The sequence below is a fragment of the Scyliorhinus canicula genome, chromosome 2 (genome assembly GCF_902713615.1).
Source record: "Scyliorhinus canicula chromosome 2, sScyCan1.1, whole genome shotgun sequence".
In the NCBI taxonomy this organism is placed as follows: Eukaryota; Metazoa; Chordata; class Chondrichthyes; order Carcharhiniformes; family Scyliorhinidae; genus Scyliorhinus; species Scyliorhinus canicula.
The window spans coordinates 56804767-56824319 of record NC_052147.1 but is presented as its reverse complement, the minus strand read 5'-3'; the positions used below and the strand labels follow the sequence as shown (position 1 = coordinate 56824319).

The following is a 19553-nucleotide window of genomic DNA, read 5'->3' as shown; positions in this document are numbered from 1 at the left end:
CACCACGAGTGTAGATTTAGATTTATTGTAACGTGTACCAAGATACAGTGAAAAGTATTGACTGCATACAGTCCACGCAGATCACTCCATACATGAAAACGTAGAACGTATGATAAATACATGACGATACATAAACATAGACAGTGGGTGAAGTATGCGGTATATAGTGCTACAACTGTAGAGAAGATGCGTAGAAAGAACAGTTCAGTCCATAAGAGGGTCGTTCAGGAGTCAGGAATGTAGTACATTTATTGGACTTTCTGACATTTGATGGAAATTTTCTGGTGGCAGAATAATAATGTGGTGACTGCCATTGACTTATTGGATGCAATTTAGTCTGAGAATTCTAAAGCAGCAAAGTCAGCATAATCTCTCCCAGGACTTTATTGCTTTATTTGAGGTGGTCAGATAGAAACTTCTGGCATTTTATTTTACCCAACCTGATCCACCCACAAGGCCCGCCGCCCCCACCTGATTTCTTTCCTCTCTCGGCAGATTATTTTACAGTCGGGATGAATGGGAAGGCTTTAATGGTGTGCTTAAGTTCCACCATGCCAGATGCTGCCAGAAGGTTAGGTGGGGTTACTGGGTTATAGGAATATGGTGCAGATGTGGGCTGCTCTTTCCAAGGGCCGATGCAGACTTGATGGGCCGAATGGCTCCTTCAATGTAGATTCTATGAAGGCAGTTTTGAAGCATTAGCTGGTCTCTTCCCACTCTTTTCTCCTAACCTCATAAGTTCTAACGGAAGGCAGGCATGAATCGCACAATTATTTTGTTTTATTCTATTAAATCCCACTTGTGCATAAAAATCCAGGTTGACACTCTTATCTGGTCATTATAGATATGGATGTGGAAAATGGTTGTATGTGAATTAGCTGCCCCGTTTCCTACAACATTGCTAATTAAGTAGTTTTGAAGTGTAGTTACTAAATACTTTAAGGCATTCAGTGGTCGTGAACTTTGCTATATAAATGGAAGACAGTTTTTTTTTTCTATTATGGTGCCATAATATGAAATTAAAATGAAATGAAATGAAAATCGCTTATTGTCACAAATAGGCTTCAAATGAAGTTACTGTGAAAAGCCCCTAGTCACCACATTCCGGCGCCTGTTCGGGGAGGCTGTTCCGGGAATCAACCGTGCTGCTGGCCTGCTTGGTCTGCTTTCAAAGCCAGTGATTTAGCCCTGTGCTAAACAGACCCATGGCTCAATCGTGAGTGCAAACAGCAGGGGCGGTTATAGGGGCTGTTTAGCTCACAGGGCTAATCGCTAGCTTTGAAAGCAGACCAAGGCAAGCCAGCAGCACGGTTCAATTCCCGTAACAGCCTCCCCGAACAGGCGCCAGAATGTGGCGACTAGGGGCTTTTCACAGTAACTTCATTTGAAGCCTACTCGTGACAATAAGCGATTTTCATTTCAGGGGGGCATAGGACATCCCTGCCTAATCCCACGGTGGAGAGAAAAGTATTCCGAACTGATGTTATTTGTGCAGACACTGGCCCTTGGCTCCTTATAGAATAGCTTTACCCAGTCCACAAATCTTCACTATCAAATAGTTAATGGGTTTTGAATAGTCTTGCAGTCATAATGTATCACAGTCCTATTATGCTTCACTTGCCCAACTTTGCGACATCTTTTTCTTGAGAGACCTGTTTTTCATAATATTCCTCTCTTATCATCCTTATCAATGGAGAAATCTTATTCCTATTTAGCAAACTCCAACTTTGCAGTATGATTTCTAACAAAAACATTTACCATGCTTTAACAGCAAATTAACTTTTCATTGTTTAGGGCAGCACAGTAGCATTGTGGAGAGCACAATCGCTTCACAGCTCCAGGTCCCAGGTTCGATTCCGGCTTGGGTCGCTGTCTGTGCGGAGTCTGCACATCCTCCCTGTGTGTGCGCGTGGGTTTCCTCCGGGTGCTCTGGTTTCCTCCCACAGTCCAAAGATGTGCAGGTTAGGTGGATTGGCCATGATAAATTGCCCTTAGTGTCCAAAATTGCCTTTAGTGTTGGGTGGGGTTACTGGGTTATGGGGATAGGGTGGAGGTGTTAACCTTGGGTAGGGCTCTTTCTAGGAGCCGGTGCAGACTCGATGGGCCGAATGGCCTCCTGCACTGTAAATTCTATAATTCTATATAATCCTAAGCATTTGCATTATGTTGAGATTTCTGTAAGGAGTTCAGTGTGAAAGTATTACCTCTGTATACAAGTAAAAATAAACAATATTTAATAAACTGCAGCTATGTTTTGTCCTTTTGACAGGTTAGTTGGAGCTCTCACACTTCTCAGCAAGAAACTCAACTGTTACAAAATTACATTAGAGTGCCTACCAAAGAATGAAGCCTTCTATCAAAAATTTGGATATATAACTGCAGAAGAACTGTACATGCAGTGCAGAGTTTTTTGACTGAAATGTGCTAAATGAGTTTGCATATTTTATTTCTAAAATGATGTTGGAGATTTGATTGTGAACTGCTATTCTGATATTCTGACCGATTACTCTAAAGGTTGCATTTAGTATATTCTGGTACGAATGGCAATTTTTCCTTTTTTTAGTGGTAATGAGATGTCGTTGAGATGTAGTTGAAATCTCAGATGTTTTATTCTCAGACTAGCCAAGCAGTCTTGTGGGTGATGGGAAATGTGCAGCATAGTTCACTTGAAATGTCTTAAACTTTAGCTTGAGGGTAATCTAAAGCACTACAATCTATGAAGGATATTGTTTTACTTAGAAACTGGAGATGGAGAGCATTTTACAACAGGATTTTTGCTGTGTTGACTCCAAAACCTTTGACTTGGATTTATCTCGAACTTGGAGCAGAAACATTTCTATGCATTAATTTCTAATTTTAAAGAAACTTAACTGGTAATTGTGCTGCAATGATGCATTGCCTGTTATAATGAAATAAGGATGCAATTCTATATCGGCACTTTTGTATTACTTGGAAGCAATTCCACTTTCATAAATACAAATTTTGCAGGAACTGTTGACAAGAGACCTCACCAGTCCGAAATAAGCATCAGCATCTTGGGTTAACTGTGCATGAACTTGATGGGCACTTTTCCAAGTTGAAGTGGCAATATTAAAATGCTTTGTGTGAATGTTCCCAATTGCATTTTTTAAAAGGTTGTTGCAGAGTCTTGTGCCTATGTGAAACCATGCCTTTGTGGACTTTGTCAGGACAGGAATATATATTCACAGCCTCGAACAGCCCACAAGGTTCACTATTGCTAGTCTGAGATAGCTTGCCGATGTGTAACTAGACCAAATGTGACTTTGCCAACATAATCAGGTTTAAATCATCCTGCAAATTAAATTTGATTATTCCAAAGTACACATTTTATCTAATTTACTGAATATCTTAATATGTTTCTTTAAATGTGTAAGTGAAGCTAAACTGCTAGCTAGCTCTGTATGCAAAAGAAGCTTACAACTAGGTGTTAACAAATGTTTTTCATTTTAAAGAATTTTAGTCTACATGGTTAACATTGCAGAACAAAAGCTAATTTCTCCCTTATGATATGAATCTGTTTTCAGCCAGTTTGTGGAAGTGACAACACAGTTGTCTGCTGTAAATAATGGGAGCTGTTTTGTTGTTGACAAATTTTTATTTTTGTCTGAGTTGTAACTAAATATTGCAATTAATCTATGACTTAGTAAAATTATTATTTGAGATGGCTTCATAAATTTAAATATAGTATCCCCTTTGGGATTTTGTCTAGAGGGGACAACGTTCGGGTAGTTTTTTTCTATATATATATTGTACAAATTCAAAATGGTTTGGGGAAGTGAACAGTCGTCACCTTTGTTTATTGTTGCGAGGACAAAATATAAATGTAACAAGTTATATGAAAATACTGAAGTAAAAATTGGAACAGGAGATTTTGGCTATATATTGTATATAGTTTTTAACTTGTCAGAGAAAGCACTATTTCCTATAGGAAAGGGTAAATTCTAGTGCAGAAGGGTGCAGTTATGGTAGCATTTAATATTCTAAATTAATTTGCTTTACAAAAGATTGTATTTTTCACCCTAAATTAAGAGTTTTGTCTAAAATATTAAGCTTTAGTTTTATACTACTGCATCAGAGCTAATATTTGTAGAAACTTGGGATTACTATTGATGTTGGCATGTTCAATCTACTATATATGGGGGTTTAGAAATGCTGTAAAGAATTGCAAATACTGATTTGTCGATTTGTAGTTTAGGCACTATTATTTATGGGACTCAGATGGCAATGGTCTACATTTAAGTTCAATGTTAAATGTCACCTGCAGTTTACAGTACTGTCTACTTTTTCACAAACTTCATATGCCATCTAGCTTTGGGTCCAACAGTTATACTTGTAGTATATGCTTTTTGAAAAGAAATTACATGAACCATACAAGAAAGCATGTGTTTTTTTTAGAATTATGGCTGCTTTTAGGTACAGTTTTTGGTCCAGAGATTATTTTTTCAGTAATATTATTTAGTAAGGAGTTAATGCATTTATGTATTTATTTATAAGGGTACCATTTTTGTGCAAAAGACAAAATAAAATATAAGTCTCTCGAAGTGTGTAGTTTTGAATACATTACAGCATGGCTCATAGAAGTGGCAACACTGAAAACCATTCCATTCCACGACATCATTTACCCTCAATATAAGCAAATAGTTCATTATATTTACCTATCTTGACTGTAGCTGCTATATGGGAAAAAGCAGCAAAATAGCTATTACATTGATAGCTAATTACATTGTGCTGGATAACTACATCTTAGATTAATTTCTGCAACATTTGTTTTTTAATATTTTTATTCTCCTTTTTCACATTTTCATCCAAATTTACACCTACCAACAAACCATCAATGGTAATCAATACAATGACAATCCCCTGGCCAACAATCCCTTCCTCCTACCAACCCCCAAACAACCCTCAACATTTTAAATACAAACATCAAAGAAATGGAATCAGGAATCCATCATTACCCTGTTCATAGTCACCAACAACATACACAGTTCAAACCCTAGTGTTCGATGTCATCCAACTCCTGGAAGTGCATAATAAACAAAGCCCATAAATTATAGAACCCTTCCATCCTTCCCCTCAACTCAAACTTCACTTTCTGAAGTGTTAAACAGATCTTCACCCCCCCAGCCAGGGCACAGGGTTGAGAAGTTGACCTCCACCCAAACAGGACCTGCCTTTGGGTGGTTAATGAGGTGAAGGCTAAAACATTTGCCTCTGCACCCGCTTCCAACCCCGGGTGATCCATTACCCCGAATATGGCTTCCAGGGGACCCGGTATGTACCACCTTCAAAATCACTCTGAAGACCTCCCTTCAGCTTTTGACAGGACTAAAACACATGAACATGATTTGGAGCCCTCCCGTCCAAGCAACGTTCACAAACATCCTCTACCCCCTGAGAGTCGGGTCATCCTCGCCTTTGTGAGGTGCACCACCTTCAGCTGTATCAGCCCCAACCTTGCACACAAAGTTGAAGCATTCGCCCTCCAGAACACCTCGCATTACAACCCCTCCTCCATGCCCTTTCCCAACTCTTCCTCCCACTTTGTCTTAATCCCCTCCAGCAATGTCTTCATGTCTCCCAGAATTGCCCATAAATTGCCAACACCACCCCCTTCTTCATTCCCTCTGTTGTCAACACCTCCTTCAACAGTGTGGAGTCCAGCGCCATTGGAAAGCTCTGTATCTCCTTCTTAGCAAAATCTCGGACCTGCATATACCTAAATATTTCCCCCTGCCCCAACCCATTTTTCGCCCCCAGTTCCTTCAGTCCTGCAAACTGCCCCCCCCCCCCCCCCGAGAAACAAATCCTTTAGTGCCCTGACTCCCATCTCCGAAAACTCCCATCCCACTTCCATGGCTCAAATCTATGATTCCCCCGAATCGGCATTTCTCTTGACCCCGCCCCCCCAGCCTAAAGTGTTGGCACAACTGCTTCCAGATTTTCAATGTCACTTCTAGCACCGGACTCCCCGAGTATTTTCCATCGGGAGCGGCGCTGTTACCAACGCCCTCAGACCCAACCCCCTGCCATGACCTGCCCAATCGCGGCTCCTATACCAAGTTCCAGTCTCCACCACTATCAATTTATGTTAAATCAATTCGAGGATGGCCCCACACACCTCTACAAACTACATCATCAAGGTTGGGACCATACACGCTTATCAGCGCCACCAGCCTCCCCTCCAATCCCCCTGTCACATACCTACCTCCCTGATCCACAACCACTTTCTCTTTTGCTACCAGTACCGCTACACCTTGAGCCCTGCCACCAAATTCCAAATGAAACACCTGGCTAATCCAGCCCTTCCTAAGCCTCACCTGGTCCTTCACCCTCAAGTGAGTCTCCTGCATCATTGCCACATCGGCCTTCAAACCTTTCAGATGCACCAGCACTCTTAATCTCTTGACTGTGCCTCTCAACCCCCTCACGTTCCATATAACTATCCTTACCGGGGATCTCTCGCCACCCCCCTTCCCTTCTTATCCACCATCATCATAACACCGGGCCCTGCCCCATGAACCTGACCCGCCCCTAACACTATAAGACATTGGAGCAGAATAAGGCCACTCGGCCCATTGAGTCTGCTCCGCCATTCAATCATGGCTGGTATTTTTCTCATCCCCATTCTCCCCACACCCCCTGATCCCCTTACTGATCAAAAACTTATCTATCTCTGTTTTAAAGACACAGTGATTTGGCCTCCACAGCCTTCTGTGGCAAAGAGTTCCACAGATTCACCACCCTCTGGCTGAAGAAATTCCTCCTCATCTCTGTTTTAAAGGCCATGATGTGGAGATGCCGGTGTTGGACTGGGGTGAGCACAGTAAGAAGTGTTACAACACCAGGCTAAAGTCCAACAGGTTTGTTTCAAACACTAGCTTTCGGAACACTGCTCCTTCCTCCGGAGAAGCCATCCCCTATGGACAAGCCCTCCGTATACACAGGATCTGCTCAGACGAGGCGGAGCGTAACAGACATCTACAGACGCTGAAAGATGCCCTCGTATGAACGGGATATGGTGATCGACTCATCGATCGACAGTTCCAACGTGCCACAGCAAAAAACTGCACCAACCTCCTCAGAAGACAAACAGGACAACCAACAGAGTACCCTTCGTCGTCCAGTACTTTCTCAGAGTGGAGAAACTAGACATCATCTTCGCAGCCTTCAACACATCATCGATGAAGATGAACATCTAGCCAACCCCCCACACCCCCACTACTTACCTTCAAACAACCGCACAACCTCAAAAAAACCATTGTTTGCAGCAAACTACCGAGCCTTCAGAACAGCGACTATGCCACCACACAACCCTGCTATGGCAATCTCTGCAAGACGTGCCAGATCAACGACATGGATACCGCCATTACACGGGAGAACACCACCCACCAGGTATGCGATATATACTCGTGCGCCTTGGCCAACGTTGTCTACCTCATACGCTGCAGGAAAGGATGTCCCGAAGCGTGGTACATTGGTGAGATCATGCAGACGGACATTGCGTGACAATCACCAGGCAGGAATGTTCACTTCCAGTTGGGGAACACTTCAGCAGTTTAGGGGAATCAGCCTCTGATCTCCGGGTAAGCGTTCTCCAAGGCTGCCTTCAGGATGCACGACAACGCAGAATCGCCGAGCAGAAACTTATAGCCAAGTTCCGCACACATGAGTGCGGCCTCAATCGGGATCTGGGATTCATGTCGCATTACATTCATCCCCCACCATCTGGCCTGGGCTTGCGAAATTCTATCAACTGTCCTGGCTTGAGACAATTCACACCTCTTTAACCTGGGGTTACCTATATCTCTGGATCTGTAAAGACTTGATTATCTGCAAATGCTCGCATTCTAAGCATTGTCTGGCATATTGAATTTGTCTATATATATGTTTCTGGAACATACCTCTTCATTCACCTGAGGAAGGAGCAGTGCTCCGAAAGCTAGTGTTTGAAACAAACCTGTTGGACTTTAACCTGGTGTTGTAAGACTTCTTACTGTTTTAAAGGATCATCCCTTTAGTCTGAGATTGTGTCCAGTGGAAACATTCTCTCCACGTCCACCCTATCCAGGCCACACAGTATCCTGTAAGTTTCAATAAGATCCCCCATCATCCTAAACTCCAACGAGTACAGACCCAGAGTCCTCAACCGTTCCTCATACGACAAGCTCTTCATTCCAGAGAGCATTCTTGTGAACCTCCTCTGGCCCCTTTCCAAGATCAGCACATCCTTCATTAGATACGGGGACCAAAACTGCTCACAATACTCCAAATAGGTTCTGACCAGAGCCTTATATAGCCTCAGAAGTACATCCCTGGTCTTGTACTCTAGCCCTCTCGACATTGCATTTGCCTTCCTAACTGCCGACTGAACCTGCACATTAACCTAAAGAGAATCATGAACAAGGACTCCCAAGTCCCTTTGTGCTTCTGATTTTCTGTGCAGCTTCCCATTTGGAAAATAGTCTATGCCTCCATTCCTCCTTCCAAAGTGCATAACCTCACACTTTTCCACATTGTATTCCATCTGCCACTTCTTTGCCCACTCTCCTAGCCTGTCCAAGTCCTTCTGAAGCCCGCCTGCCTCCTCAATGCTACCTGTCTCTCGACAGATTTTTGAATCATCTGCAAACTTAGCAACAGTGCCTTTAGTTCCTTCCTCCAGGTCATTAATGTGTATTGTGAAAAGTTGTGGTCCCTGCACCGACTCCTGAGGCACATCACTAGTCACCAGCTGCCATCCTGTAAAAGACCCCTTTATCTCCACTCTCTGCCTTCTGCTAGTCAGCCAATCCTCTATCCATGCCAGGATCTTACCCTCAACACCATGGGCTCTTAATCTATTCATTGTTAACATCGAACCCCCCACCCCCCCGACCCGCACTTCCTCTCGAGAAACCCTTATCCAGTATCTATTCTCTTTCCCTCCCCCCTTTTTTTTAGACACCTTTTAGACCCATCGAAACCTGCTCATCAGGCTCCAGTGTCAGGCAGACCCCCCCCCCCCCCCCCCCCCAACCTTACCTGCGATCACTAGCCGACTTAAATTAGCTAGCGCGGGGGGGGCCCCCACCCAAGGCTTTCCCTCCCCTTCCCTCCCACCCAGTCCCAGGAAAAACAATCAAACACAAACATCTCAAATAAAACCAGCGCAACAAAGAATAACAATCAAAAACATAACCTCTATAACACGTGAAGTACAAAAGAAAATTAACAATGTAGGTCAAAAAAAAGAAAACATTCATATGCTCTCCCAACTCCCCATTCACAGTCCACAACCCCTCTTCAGTTCAAATCTTCATTTAAATTACAAGCAGCTCTTTGATCCTTTTCCACCATTCATTAAGATCTCTGGCTGATCTGACTGTGGTCATAATTCTACTTGGTTTACTGCCCCCCCCCCCCCCCCCCCCATGACCCTCTACTCTATTGTCAATCGAAATCTGTAAATAAATTCTATGATCCAGCCTCCACTGCTTTCAAGGGAAGAGAATTTCACATACTGACTCTTTTAAGAGGTAATATTTCTCCTCACCTCAGTCTTAAAACAGCAACCCTCTGTGTCCTGTAGTTCTAGACTCTCCCACAAGTGGAACATCCTCCTCATCTCTATCCTATCAAGTCCCCTAGGATCTTTGGTTTCAAAAAGATCCCTCTCATTCTTCACTTCAATGGGTACAGGCTCAACCAGAAGATAAGTCCCCATCCCAGGAATGAATCCAGTGAATTTTCTCTAAACTGTCTGATTGCAATTAATCTTTCAAATGAAGAGACCAAAACTCCACAGTACTCCAGATGTGGTCTCACTCTGCAGCATCAGTAAAACGTTCCTACTTTTATATTGCAATCCACTTGCAATAAATGCCAACATGCCATTTGCCCTCCGAATCACTGACTGTGCCAAAGTGGACATGTTCATATTTTACAACATATGCCATTTTTGTGCCCATAGATCATAGAATTTAAAATGCAGGATGCCATTCGGCCCATCGAGTCTACACCGGCTCCTGGAAAGAGCACCCTACCCAAGGTCAACACTTCCACCCTATCCCCATAACCCAGTAACCCCACACAACACTAAGGGCAATTTTGGACACTAAGGGCAATTTATCATGTCCAATCCACCTAACTTGCACATCTTTGGACTGTGGGAGGAAACCGTAACACCCGAAGGAAACCCATGCAGACCAGCCCGTCTATATCCCTTTGCAGAGACTCTACCTCTTCTTCATAACTTCCTTTCCCACCTGTCATCCGAAAAGTTTGCTACCATATATTTTGTCCCTTCGTTCCAATCATTGATGTAGATTGTAAATAGTTGTGGCCCCAGCACTGATCCATGTGACACTCCCATTTGTTGCAGCTTGCGAACACCCCCCCCCCCCCCAAAAAATATTTATCCCTACTCTCCCCTTCCTGTAACATAACCAATCGATGGAATTCCTACAGTGCAGGACGCCAGTCAGCCCATCGAGTATGCATCAACCCTCTGAAAGAGCACCCTACCTAGGCCCACTCCCCCGCTCTATCCCAGTAACCCCACCTAACCTTTGGCCACTAGGGGCGATTTAACATAGCTAATCCACCTAACCTCCACATCTTTGGAATGTGGGAAGAAACCGTAACACCCAAAGGAAACCCATGCAGACAAGGGGAGAATGTGCAAATTCTAGTCACCCAAGGTTGGAATCAAACCTAGATCCCTGGCGATGAGGCAGTGCTCCACTGTGCGACCCCAACTGAAAGCTCTGTCGCTGTATGGACTTGCAGCACCCACCTTGCGATTAACAGCTGAATGTGCTGATTAATTGTGCCACAGAGACGGAGATTCCTTTATCCGTGCTAAAATGTTACCCCCTACATGAGGTCCCACATTTGCATATTTTTCTTACTCAAAGGGCCAGATGAGCAAATTAAAGATAGATCAGGTTTGGCACAAAAAACTGAATTTCAAAAAAAGGTTGTGTGTTTAAGGAAAGAAACAATGTGAACAAATGTAGAGAGATACCATAGCAATAAGTTAAAGTAATAAAAATGACCAAGTGTGTGTGAGAGGGGTCAATGTATTGTGAGTGGGTTTTGGTGTGTGGTGCAGAGAGTGAGTGAGAAACCAGAGACTGGGCATAAGGCAGAAACCTCCACCCACTCGCTCACATAGGTGTCTTTCAGTCCCAAATGCAAACATTCTCCAAGTCCCACATACTCTCCATGGCACCATCTCCTTTCTGGGCCCACCAAAGCTGTTCCCCGGGCTCCACGCACACCGTTACCTTGCTCCCGGGCTGCCATACCATTGCTTCCCTCAGCCCAGCAGCCCTCAGTACACTCACCAATGGCAGTGTTTGCTGCTCCTTCAATCAGGGACTGTTTGCCTCCCTTATTGGCTGCTGCTGGCGTCCCTAGTCAACCTTTGGCAGAGAAACGGCCTGTGATTAGAGGAACAGCTCCATGCAGAATCTTCCATTGAAACTCACCTCTTTTGACAAGAATTTTGAAAATTGGCTCTGGAGACTTTGCAAACATGTAATATTATCTGGCGTAGTAACCTTAAAATGTAAATGTTGCACAGTCCCCAGAGAACCATAGACTACTCTCCCTTTGAGAGCTGACTGATAGAGACTTAACCCAAAGGTCACCACACCTGAGGCAAGGGGCAAGGTTGATAAGACAGGACCTTCATGAATAACCTCAGCCAGTACAGGAATTGAGCCCGTGCTGTTGGGTGTCATCCCACATCACAAACGTTCAGCCAGCTGAGTTCATCAACCCCCCCCCCCCCCCCCCCCCGGCCCCCCCATGACAGCACAAGCCAACCCACACAGTTGACATGAAATTTCTGATTACTGTACTACTTTTGGACTTAATCTTGTCATAATTAGTTCTATCCTCTTCTGGCTAAATTCTAATGCAAAAGAAAAGTTTATATATTTTATTTCTTTAAAAAAACCTTTGATGTGGCACCTTACCAAATGCTTTCTGGAAATATAAATATAACAGAGCCACAGGTCTCCCTTTATCCAGCTTGCTTCTTACTTCCTCAAAAATTCTAATAAATACAATTTCCCAAATCCACATCCACTCTCTGATTTTCTAAGTATCCTGCTATAACCTCCTAAGTACTGGATTCCAGCAATTTCCCCAAGACAGATGTTAGGCTGGTAATTAAGTTATTAGGCTGCTTAAGCCCATTTTTGTACACTTATTGACAGGATGAATAAGGCATATCACATACCGGCCTGATCAGATTGAAGAATTATCTATTTGCCTGTTTAGCACAACGCTAAATTGCTGACTTTGAAAGCAGACCAAGCAGGCCAGCAGCACAGTTCGATTCCCGTAACAGCCTCCCCGAACAGGCGCCGGAATGTGGCGACTAGGGGCTTTTCACAGTAACTTCATTTGAAGCCTACTCGTGACAATAAGCGATTTTCTTTTTTCAAATATAGTTTTATACCATGGCACGAAAAAGGTGCAACATGCATGTACCCTTGAAATATTGTTTCATAAAATTATCTTAAATTATTGAAGGAGTTAGCCAAGACTTAAGTAAGCCTGATACTCCCAGTGGTTTGAACACATTCTGCTGATCTACAATCTGTATTTAACAAAACTGAATTAAATGAGGCACTACATCCATTAGCATTTAATAAGTGGATACATACAGGAAACAGAGTTCTCATTATTTAATCAGAAAACTTTTTTTATTAAAAGTTTTAATAAATTACACTCAAAAGATTAACACTTTGTAACAAATTGCATGTATGGGTTTGACACCAAGCACACAGTGCATTAATTCCCTATCAAACTCACATACAATCAAAATTCAAGTATCAAAAGTGCATCAATGTCTTAGCACATGCATACTTACTAACTGTCAAAACTGCAATTGGTAAAAACGTAAAATAATTAGCGTATGAAGACTTGAAAATCCATCAAAAATGTGTTGTGCTGTTCCTGGTCAGAATTAAATCAGTATAATATTTTCATAAAAGATTCTAGTGCTCCAGGTTGCATTCGTATGTAAGGACAAGTTCTCTGTTCACTTCCGCAGAAGTAGCAAGACAGAGTTAAGAAATGGAAAGAAAGTAAACTTTGCCATGTAAGTTTTTGTATTCATAATCTTAAATATCCAATAACTTTTCATCCTTTTATTCATTTTGCTTAATACAGTTCAGCAATCATGTCCATTATAAGTAATGGGATAGTTACAGGTTACCCATCCTGGGCTGCAGCCACCTGCATATTTGAAATATCATCATCATCTTCCAGCATTCTTTTCAAGGTTCCTAAGCAAAACAAAATGTGATTACTAAATCTTTGAACGGTAACAATAAATGCAGATCATAAAAAACAAGAGTAGTTCTGCATTAAATATCTTAACTATATAATATAAAGACAGAAAACGCTGGAAATACTCAGGTCAAGCAGCATCCCTGGAAAGAAACAGAATTAACATTTATGAATGATTTTGGCAGCCCTCTTGCTTTTTATCTCCCTCCAACACAGATGTTGCCTGACTTGCTCGGCATTTCCAGCATTCGGTTTTTATTTTAGCCTTGTCGTTTTTTAAAAATCCTGGCATGGTGAACCATATTTAACTGCAAGTGCTTTAAAATGATCCTTAACTTCGCAGAGTATATGGAGGCAGCACCACCGTTTCCCATGGTTCCAGCTGTTTGAAACCATTCTTAAATATGGGTCCTTGTGCTGAAGGTTTTCTTTTGTTGAATGGTCACATCTGAAGAGGCTCAACCAAGAAAGGGCAAAACTCTTTGAATCCATCTCTGTATGTTTTCTAAAGGCAGTCCATTCTAATGAAAGTAGCTGTTGCGTTCTGGTAGGATGGTCAGAAGGTGGCACGACAAATCTTCCAAATGGTGTATGGCCTCTGGAAACTCATTTTAATTAACACCGGCCAGGATTAAGTGATGTTCTCTCAGCTCCCATATAATGCCATCCATTAAAGATAACTCCTCAGCGTGTATAATCACAGTGGATCTGATATGGCAACAAGAGGCAATTGAATTCTTAGCTTTTTTCATTCCTAGAGTCCAGGTAGACAACTCTGATAACCAACATAAATGGCTTGAAGACCCACAAGACACAAGTCAGAAGTGTGATGGAATACTCTCAACTTATCTGGAAGAATCCAGCCCCAACAACACAAACTAGATATCATCCAGGCCAATACAAACCAACTGACTGGTACCTCCATTACTCTAAAAATTCACTCAACTCATGTAAACACATTTTATTCAAACTTGTATCAAAGTAGGTTACAGCAAATAAACACTCCGGGAAACATTCTTCCCAACAATCAACTATACCGTTTGTACAGATTTTTCTCCTTTTTCACCCCCCCTCCCCATCACCCACCGCCCCACCCCCTTGCGACGAACAGCTCCTCAAACACGGTCACAAACATCCCCCACCCTTTCTCAAACTCCCCTGCTGAGCCCATTAACTCATACTTTATCTTCTCTAACCGCAGGAAGTCATACAGGTCACCCAACCAAGCTGCTACCCCCGGTGGCGATGTCAACTGCCACTCCAGCACAATTCGTCGCTGTGCAATCAGAGAGGAGAAAGGCCAAGACATCGGCTTTTCCCCTCTCCATGAGCTCCGGCTTCTCTGAAACCCCAAATATCGCCACCAAAAGGTCCGGGTCCACTCCCTCCTCCACTATCCTGGCTAAGACCGCGAACACTCCCGTCCAGAATCTTCCCAACCCCAAAACACGTGCACATGATTCGCTGGCCCCCACCCACACCTCTCACACTCAACTGCTACCCCCTCAAAGAACCCACTCATTCTCGCCAGTGTCATATGCACCCTGTGCAGCACCTTAAACTGTATCAGGCCCATCCTTGCACAAGAGGTCCCGTTTACCCTTTGCAGTGCCTCACTCCATACTCCCCAATTGATCGCCATTCCCAACTTCGCTCCCCATTTCTCCTTGATATTCACCACCCGCTCGCCTCCCTGCTCCCCAGCCACTTATATATATCCCCAATTCTTCCCTCCCCTTTCAAATTCGGAAGCAGCAGTCGCTCCAGCAGGGTATAACACATCAATCTAGGGAACCCGTTCCAGACCTTTCGTGTAGATACTTGAACTCACTACCCCTCGGCAGCTCTACCCTCTCCCTTAGCTCCTCCAGACTGGCGAACCCTTCCTCCAAATACGTTGACCAGCCCCACTTCCCTCCACCTCCTGGACACACTATCCATCCCCCCCGGCTCAAACCCATGATTCTCACACAGCGGCGTTAGCATCGACATCCCTTCCTCCCTAAAATGGCTCCCTGAATACCTACTCGGAGCCATTGGCAATGCTGCCATCACCATAGCCCTCAAACTAGACCCCTTACAAGATTCCTCCTCCATCCTAACCCACTCTACCCTTTTTCCTTCCCACCACCGCTGCACCTTGTCCACATTCGCCGCCCAACAATAATGAAGTAAGTTTGGCAACACCAACCGCCCCTGCTGCCTCTGCCTCAGTAGCAGGGTCCTCCCCACCCTCGACACCTTCCCCATCCATACAAAGTCAGAGATGGCTGTGTCCACTTTCCGAAAAAAGGCCTTTGGTATAAAAATCGGGAGAGCCTGAAAGATAAACTTCGGCAGAATATTCATTTTCACCACTTGGATCCTCCCTGCCAATGTTAAGTGCAGTGTATCCCACCTCTTAAGGTCCTCCCTGGCCTCCTCCACCAGTTCCACTTATGGAGCCCCGTCCATTCCCTTGCTACCCGAATCCCCAAGTGCCTAAACCTATCCCTCGCTACCGTAAATGGCACCCCCCCTAAATTAGCCCGCTGTGCCAGCTCATTCACCGGGAATACCTCACTTTTCCCTACATTCAGCTTGTATCCTGAGAACCCTTCAAACCTCCTAACAGGCCCATAATACTTCCAATACTCTCCAACGGATCCGAAACATACAGCAAGAGGTCAGTGGCATAGAGCGACACCCCCAATGCTCCCTCTGTCCCCTCATTATCCCCTGCCACTCTGCCGACCCCGAGAGCCATCGCCAATGGCTCTGTGGCCAGCGCAAACAACAGCGGCGACAGCGGGCACCCCTGCCTCGTACCACTGTGCAAGTCAAAGCTTTGTGAGCTCATATAATTCGTCCTCACCCTTGCTTTTGGAGCCACATACAGCAACCGCACCCATGCCACAAATCTCGGCCCAAACCCAAACCTTCCCAAAACTTCGAACAAGTACCGCCATGCCATCCGATCAAATGCTTTCTCCGCGTCCATGGACACCACCACCTCCGGAACCAGAGCTCTTGACGGATTCCTCACCACATTCAACAGCCGTCTTATATTACTCACGAGCTGCCTGTCCTTCACAAAGCCTGTTTGATCTTCTGCAACCACTCCTGGGACACAATCCTCCATCCTCCCCGCCAACAACAGCCAATACTTCCACATCCGTGTTCAATAGTGATATGGGTCTACACGACCCACATTCCACCGGCTACTTCGCTTTTTTTGGGATTGTGATTACTGCCTGCTTCATCGTCTCCGGCAACTCCCCCTATTTCAGTGCTTCATTAAACGCCCCCAACAGATGTGGTGCCAGGTCCGCCGCAAATGCCTTATAAAATTCTGCCGGGTACCCATCCGGCCCATGGGCCTTCCCCGACTTCATACCCCTGATACTATCCAGCACCTCCCTCAGCCCCAGGGGCTCCTCCAACACCTGCCTCTTTGCTTCCTCCACCTGGGGAAATTCCAGCTCGTCCAGAAACCACCTCATGTCCCTCTCCTCTCCCCCTGGGTCTGCATCATAAAGTCCCTGGTAATACTCTCTAAATGCCTCATTTATCTTCCCTGGCTCTGACACCACGTCCCCAGACCCAGTCCGGATCTTCAATATTTCCCTGGATGCCTCCGCAGCTGGTGCGCCAGCATGCGGCTCGCCTTCTCCCCATACTCGAATTGCACCCCTCTTCCCTACCGCCCTCAGCCTGTCAAATTGCCCCAGCAACGTTTTCCTCCTCGCCAATCCCTCCACGGTGGGCACCCTCGAATATTCCCTGTCCACCTCCACTATCTCGCTCACTAGACGGTCATGTTCCGCCCTCCTTTCCTTATTCGCACGAACCGCAAATGAGATAATTTCTCTCCGGACCACTGCTTTCAGTGCTTCCCAAAAAATGCCCGCTGGCACCTCCCCATTCTGATAGAACTCCACATAATCCCTAATCGCCAACCGCACCTTATCACAAAAACCTCCATCAGCCAATAACCCCGAGTCAAACCGCCACCCCGGTCTCTGCTCTCGTCCCGTACTGAACCGAATATCCAGCCAGTGGGGTGCATGGTCCGAGATAACTATCCCCGCATACTCTGCCCCCTACACCCCAACCAAAATCTCCCAACTTGGCAGCACGGTGGCGCAGTGCGTTAGCCCTGCAGCCTCACGGCGCCAAGGTCCCAGGTTCGATCCCGGCTCTGGGTCATTGTCTGTGTGGAGTTTGCACATTCTCCCCGTGTTTGCGTGGGTTTCGCCCCCCCAACCCAAAGATGCGCAGGCTAGGTGGATTGACCATGCTAAATTGCCCCTTAATTGGAAAAATTAATTGGATACTCTAAATTTTTTTTATAAAAAATCTCCCAACTCACTACAAAGTAATCAATCCTCAAATACACCTTATAGACATGTGAAAAGAAGGAATACTCCCTACCCCGAGTTTGAAAGCGCCATGGATCCATCGTACCCATCCTCTATATACCCCTTCCTTAACCTAATCTGGTCCTACACATGGAGGTGTGTCTCCTGCAAAAAGACAACCCCCGCTTTCAAGCTCCCGAGGTGTGCAAACACCGGCGACCTATTAACCGGCCCATTCAGTCCCCGGACGATCCATGTTACCAACCTTACCGGATCGTCTGTCATCTTCCCCACTTAACTCCTGCCCCTTTAATTCCACTCTGTACCTACCCCATCCCAGATGCCCCCTTTCTTCGACAATGACCATGTCATCTCTCATCCCCTGCCGCGACGCAGAACACCCCCCTTCCACCCCGCCTTTCTTTCTCCCCCCCCCCCCCGGCCAATCCTCTCGGCCTTCTCCCCCACCACCTCACTTCCGTTCACCAGAATAACGAGCTAACATGGCTGCCCCTGCCCAAAGGCACATCCTAATGACCTCCCCATCCCTCTCCGCCCCCCATTCCTCAGCTCCAAGAAGAATGCCTCCTGCTGGCCTTACCCTCCCCCACCCAAACAAGGACTTCTCCTGAACTCCAGGTAGCCTTCTCCAAAAGCAAACAAACAGATGTTAAACACAAACAGTCCCATAAAACAGGAGGGGGATGGGAACATCCATCCCTTTTCATCCCTACAACTCTTTACAATCTCAACATTGAACAGAAACCTCACAAAAAAAGGTGAAAATTCCCCAATCCCTACACCCACTTCAAACAAGCTCTCGACCATTACATAGTGCCAATAGCCCGGTTCCCAAGCATTGTCCACTCAGTTCTCCCACAGTTTATACTCCTTAATGAAGTCTTCGGCCGCTTCTGAGGTCTCAAGGTAATTCTCCCGGCCTCCGAACGTCACCTATAATTTTGCCGGGTAGAGCACCCCAAACCTGATCTGTTGCCGGTACAGCACCGCCTTGGCCTTGTTGAAATCTGCTACCGTTTTGCCAACTCGGCTCCGATGTCCTGATAAATCTGGACGTTATTTCCCTCTCAGTCACTGCTACGCTTCTCCATAGAATTTTCTCTTTCTCCACAAATTTATGGAGTGTCACGATCATCGTCCGCAGCGGCTCCCCGGCTTTTGCCTCAGAGACCTATGCGCTCGGTCCACATCAGGTGCCTTATCTGCCATCCCTTCTGCCACCAGTCCCGCCAGCATCCTCGAGACGTACCTCGTGGCACTCACACCTTCCACTCCTTCAGGCAGGCCCACTATTCGCAGGTTCTGCCTTCTCGAGGCATTCTCCTGCTCCTCCACCTTTGCCCTCAGTGTTTTACAGAGGTCTCCTAGGAGCCCCACCTCCGCCTCCAGAGCCACTACACGATCGCTGTGGTCCGAGATCACTCCTTCAATCTCCCAAATCTGTGACCCCTGCACCTCCAAACACCTCTCCATCCGCTCCAAAGTACTCTTCAGGGGTGCCACAGCTTCTGCAATGGCCTTTGCATGATCCTCATGCATTTCTTTCCTCTGTTTATGGAATTCCTCCTTGATAAAAGTGTCTGTATCTGGGGCTTTATAGCTTGCCCCTCCCCCGCCTGTATGCTGGAAGAGAACGTCTGTGAAGCACAAGACTGTTTCAACTTTCCAGCCAAATCTCTCACTGTTTTCTGCCGGGGACCAGTGATCAGAAGACATACCATTCCAGGGGTAAACTACTCCTCTAACATTCACCTACGCCTTTTCATCAAAATTCCACACGGATCTGGGTAAAAAGAGCCCTTTTCTGTGACTTTGAACAGGAATAGTCCTCTATGTGACCAATCACTCCATGGTCACAAGCGGAAGTGCCCACTCAACTCTTTT

General features: G+C 45.3%; 2 protein-coding genes across 5 annotated transcripts in view; one reads left to right on the top strand and one right to left on the bottom strand.

Annotated features, from left to right (window-relative positions):
• gnpnat1 (glucosamine-phosphate N-acetyltransferase 1) overlaps positions 1-4562 on the top strand; it is a 34300-nt gene extending 29738 nt beyond the window's left edge. Inside the window, 1 exon segment of the mRNA XM_038778985.1 lies at positions 2270-4562. Within this exon segment, the coding sequence (XP_038634913.1) occupies positions 2270-2414 (145 nt within the window). The 3' untranslated portion in view covers positions 2415-4562.
• An 8129-nt stretch (positions 4563-12691) lies between these two features.
• styx (serine/threonine/tyrosine interacting protein) overlaps positions 12692-19553 on the bottom strand; it is a 51780-nt gene continuing 44918 nt past the window's right edge. For all 4 annotated transcript variants that reach the window (XM_038778972.1, XM_038778944.1, XM_038778955.1 and 1 more), the window contains one exon: positions 12692-13304. Coding sequence is in view for 1 of the 4 variants with exons in the window: in XM_038778955.1 (XP_038634883.1) it covers positions 13231-13304 (74 nt within the window). In the remaining 3 variants the exon portion in view is untranslated. The remainder of the gene's footprint in view (positions 13305-19553) is intronic.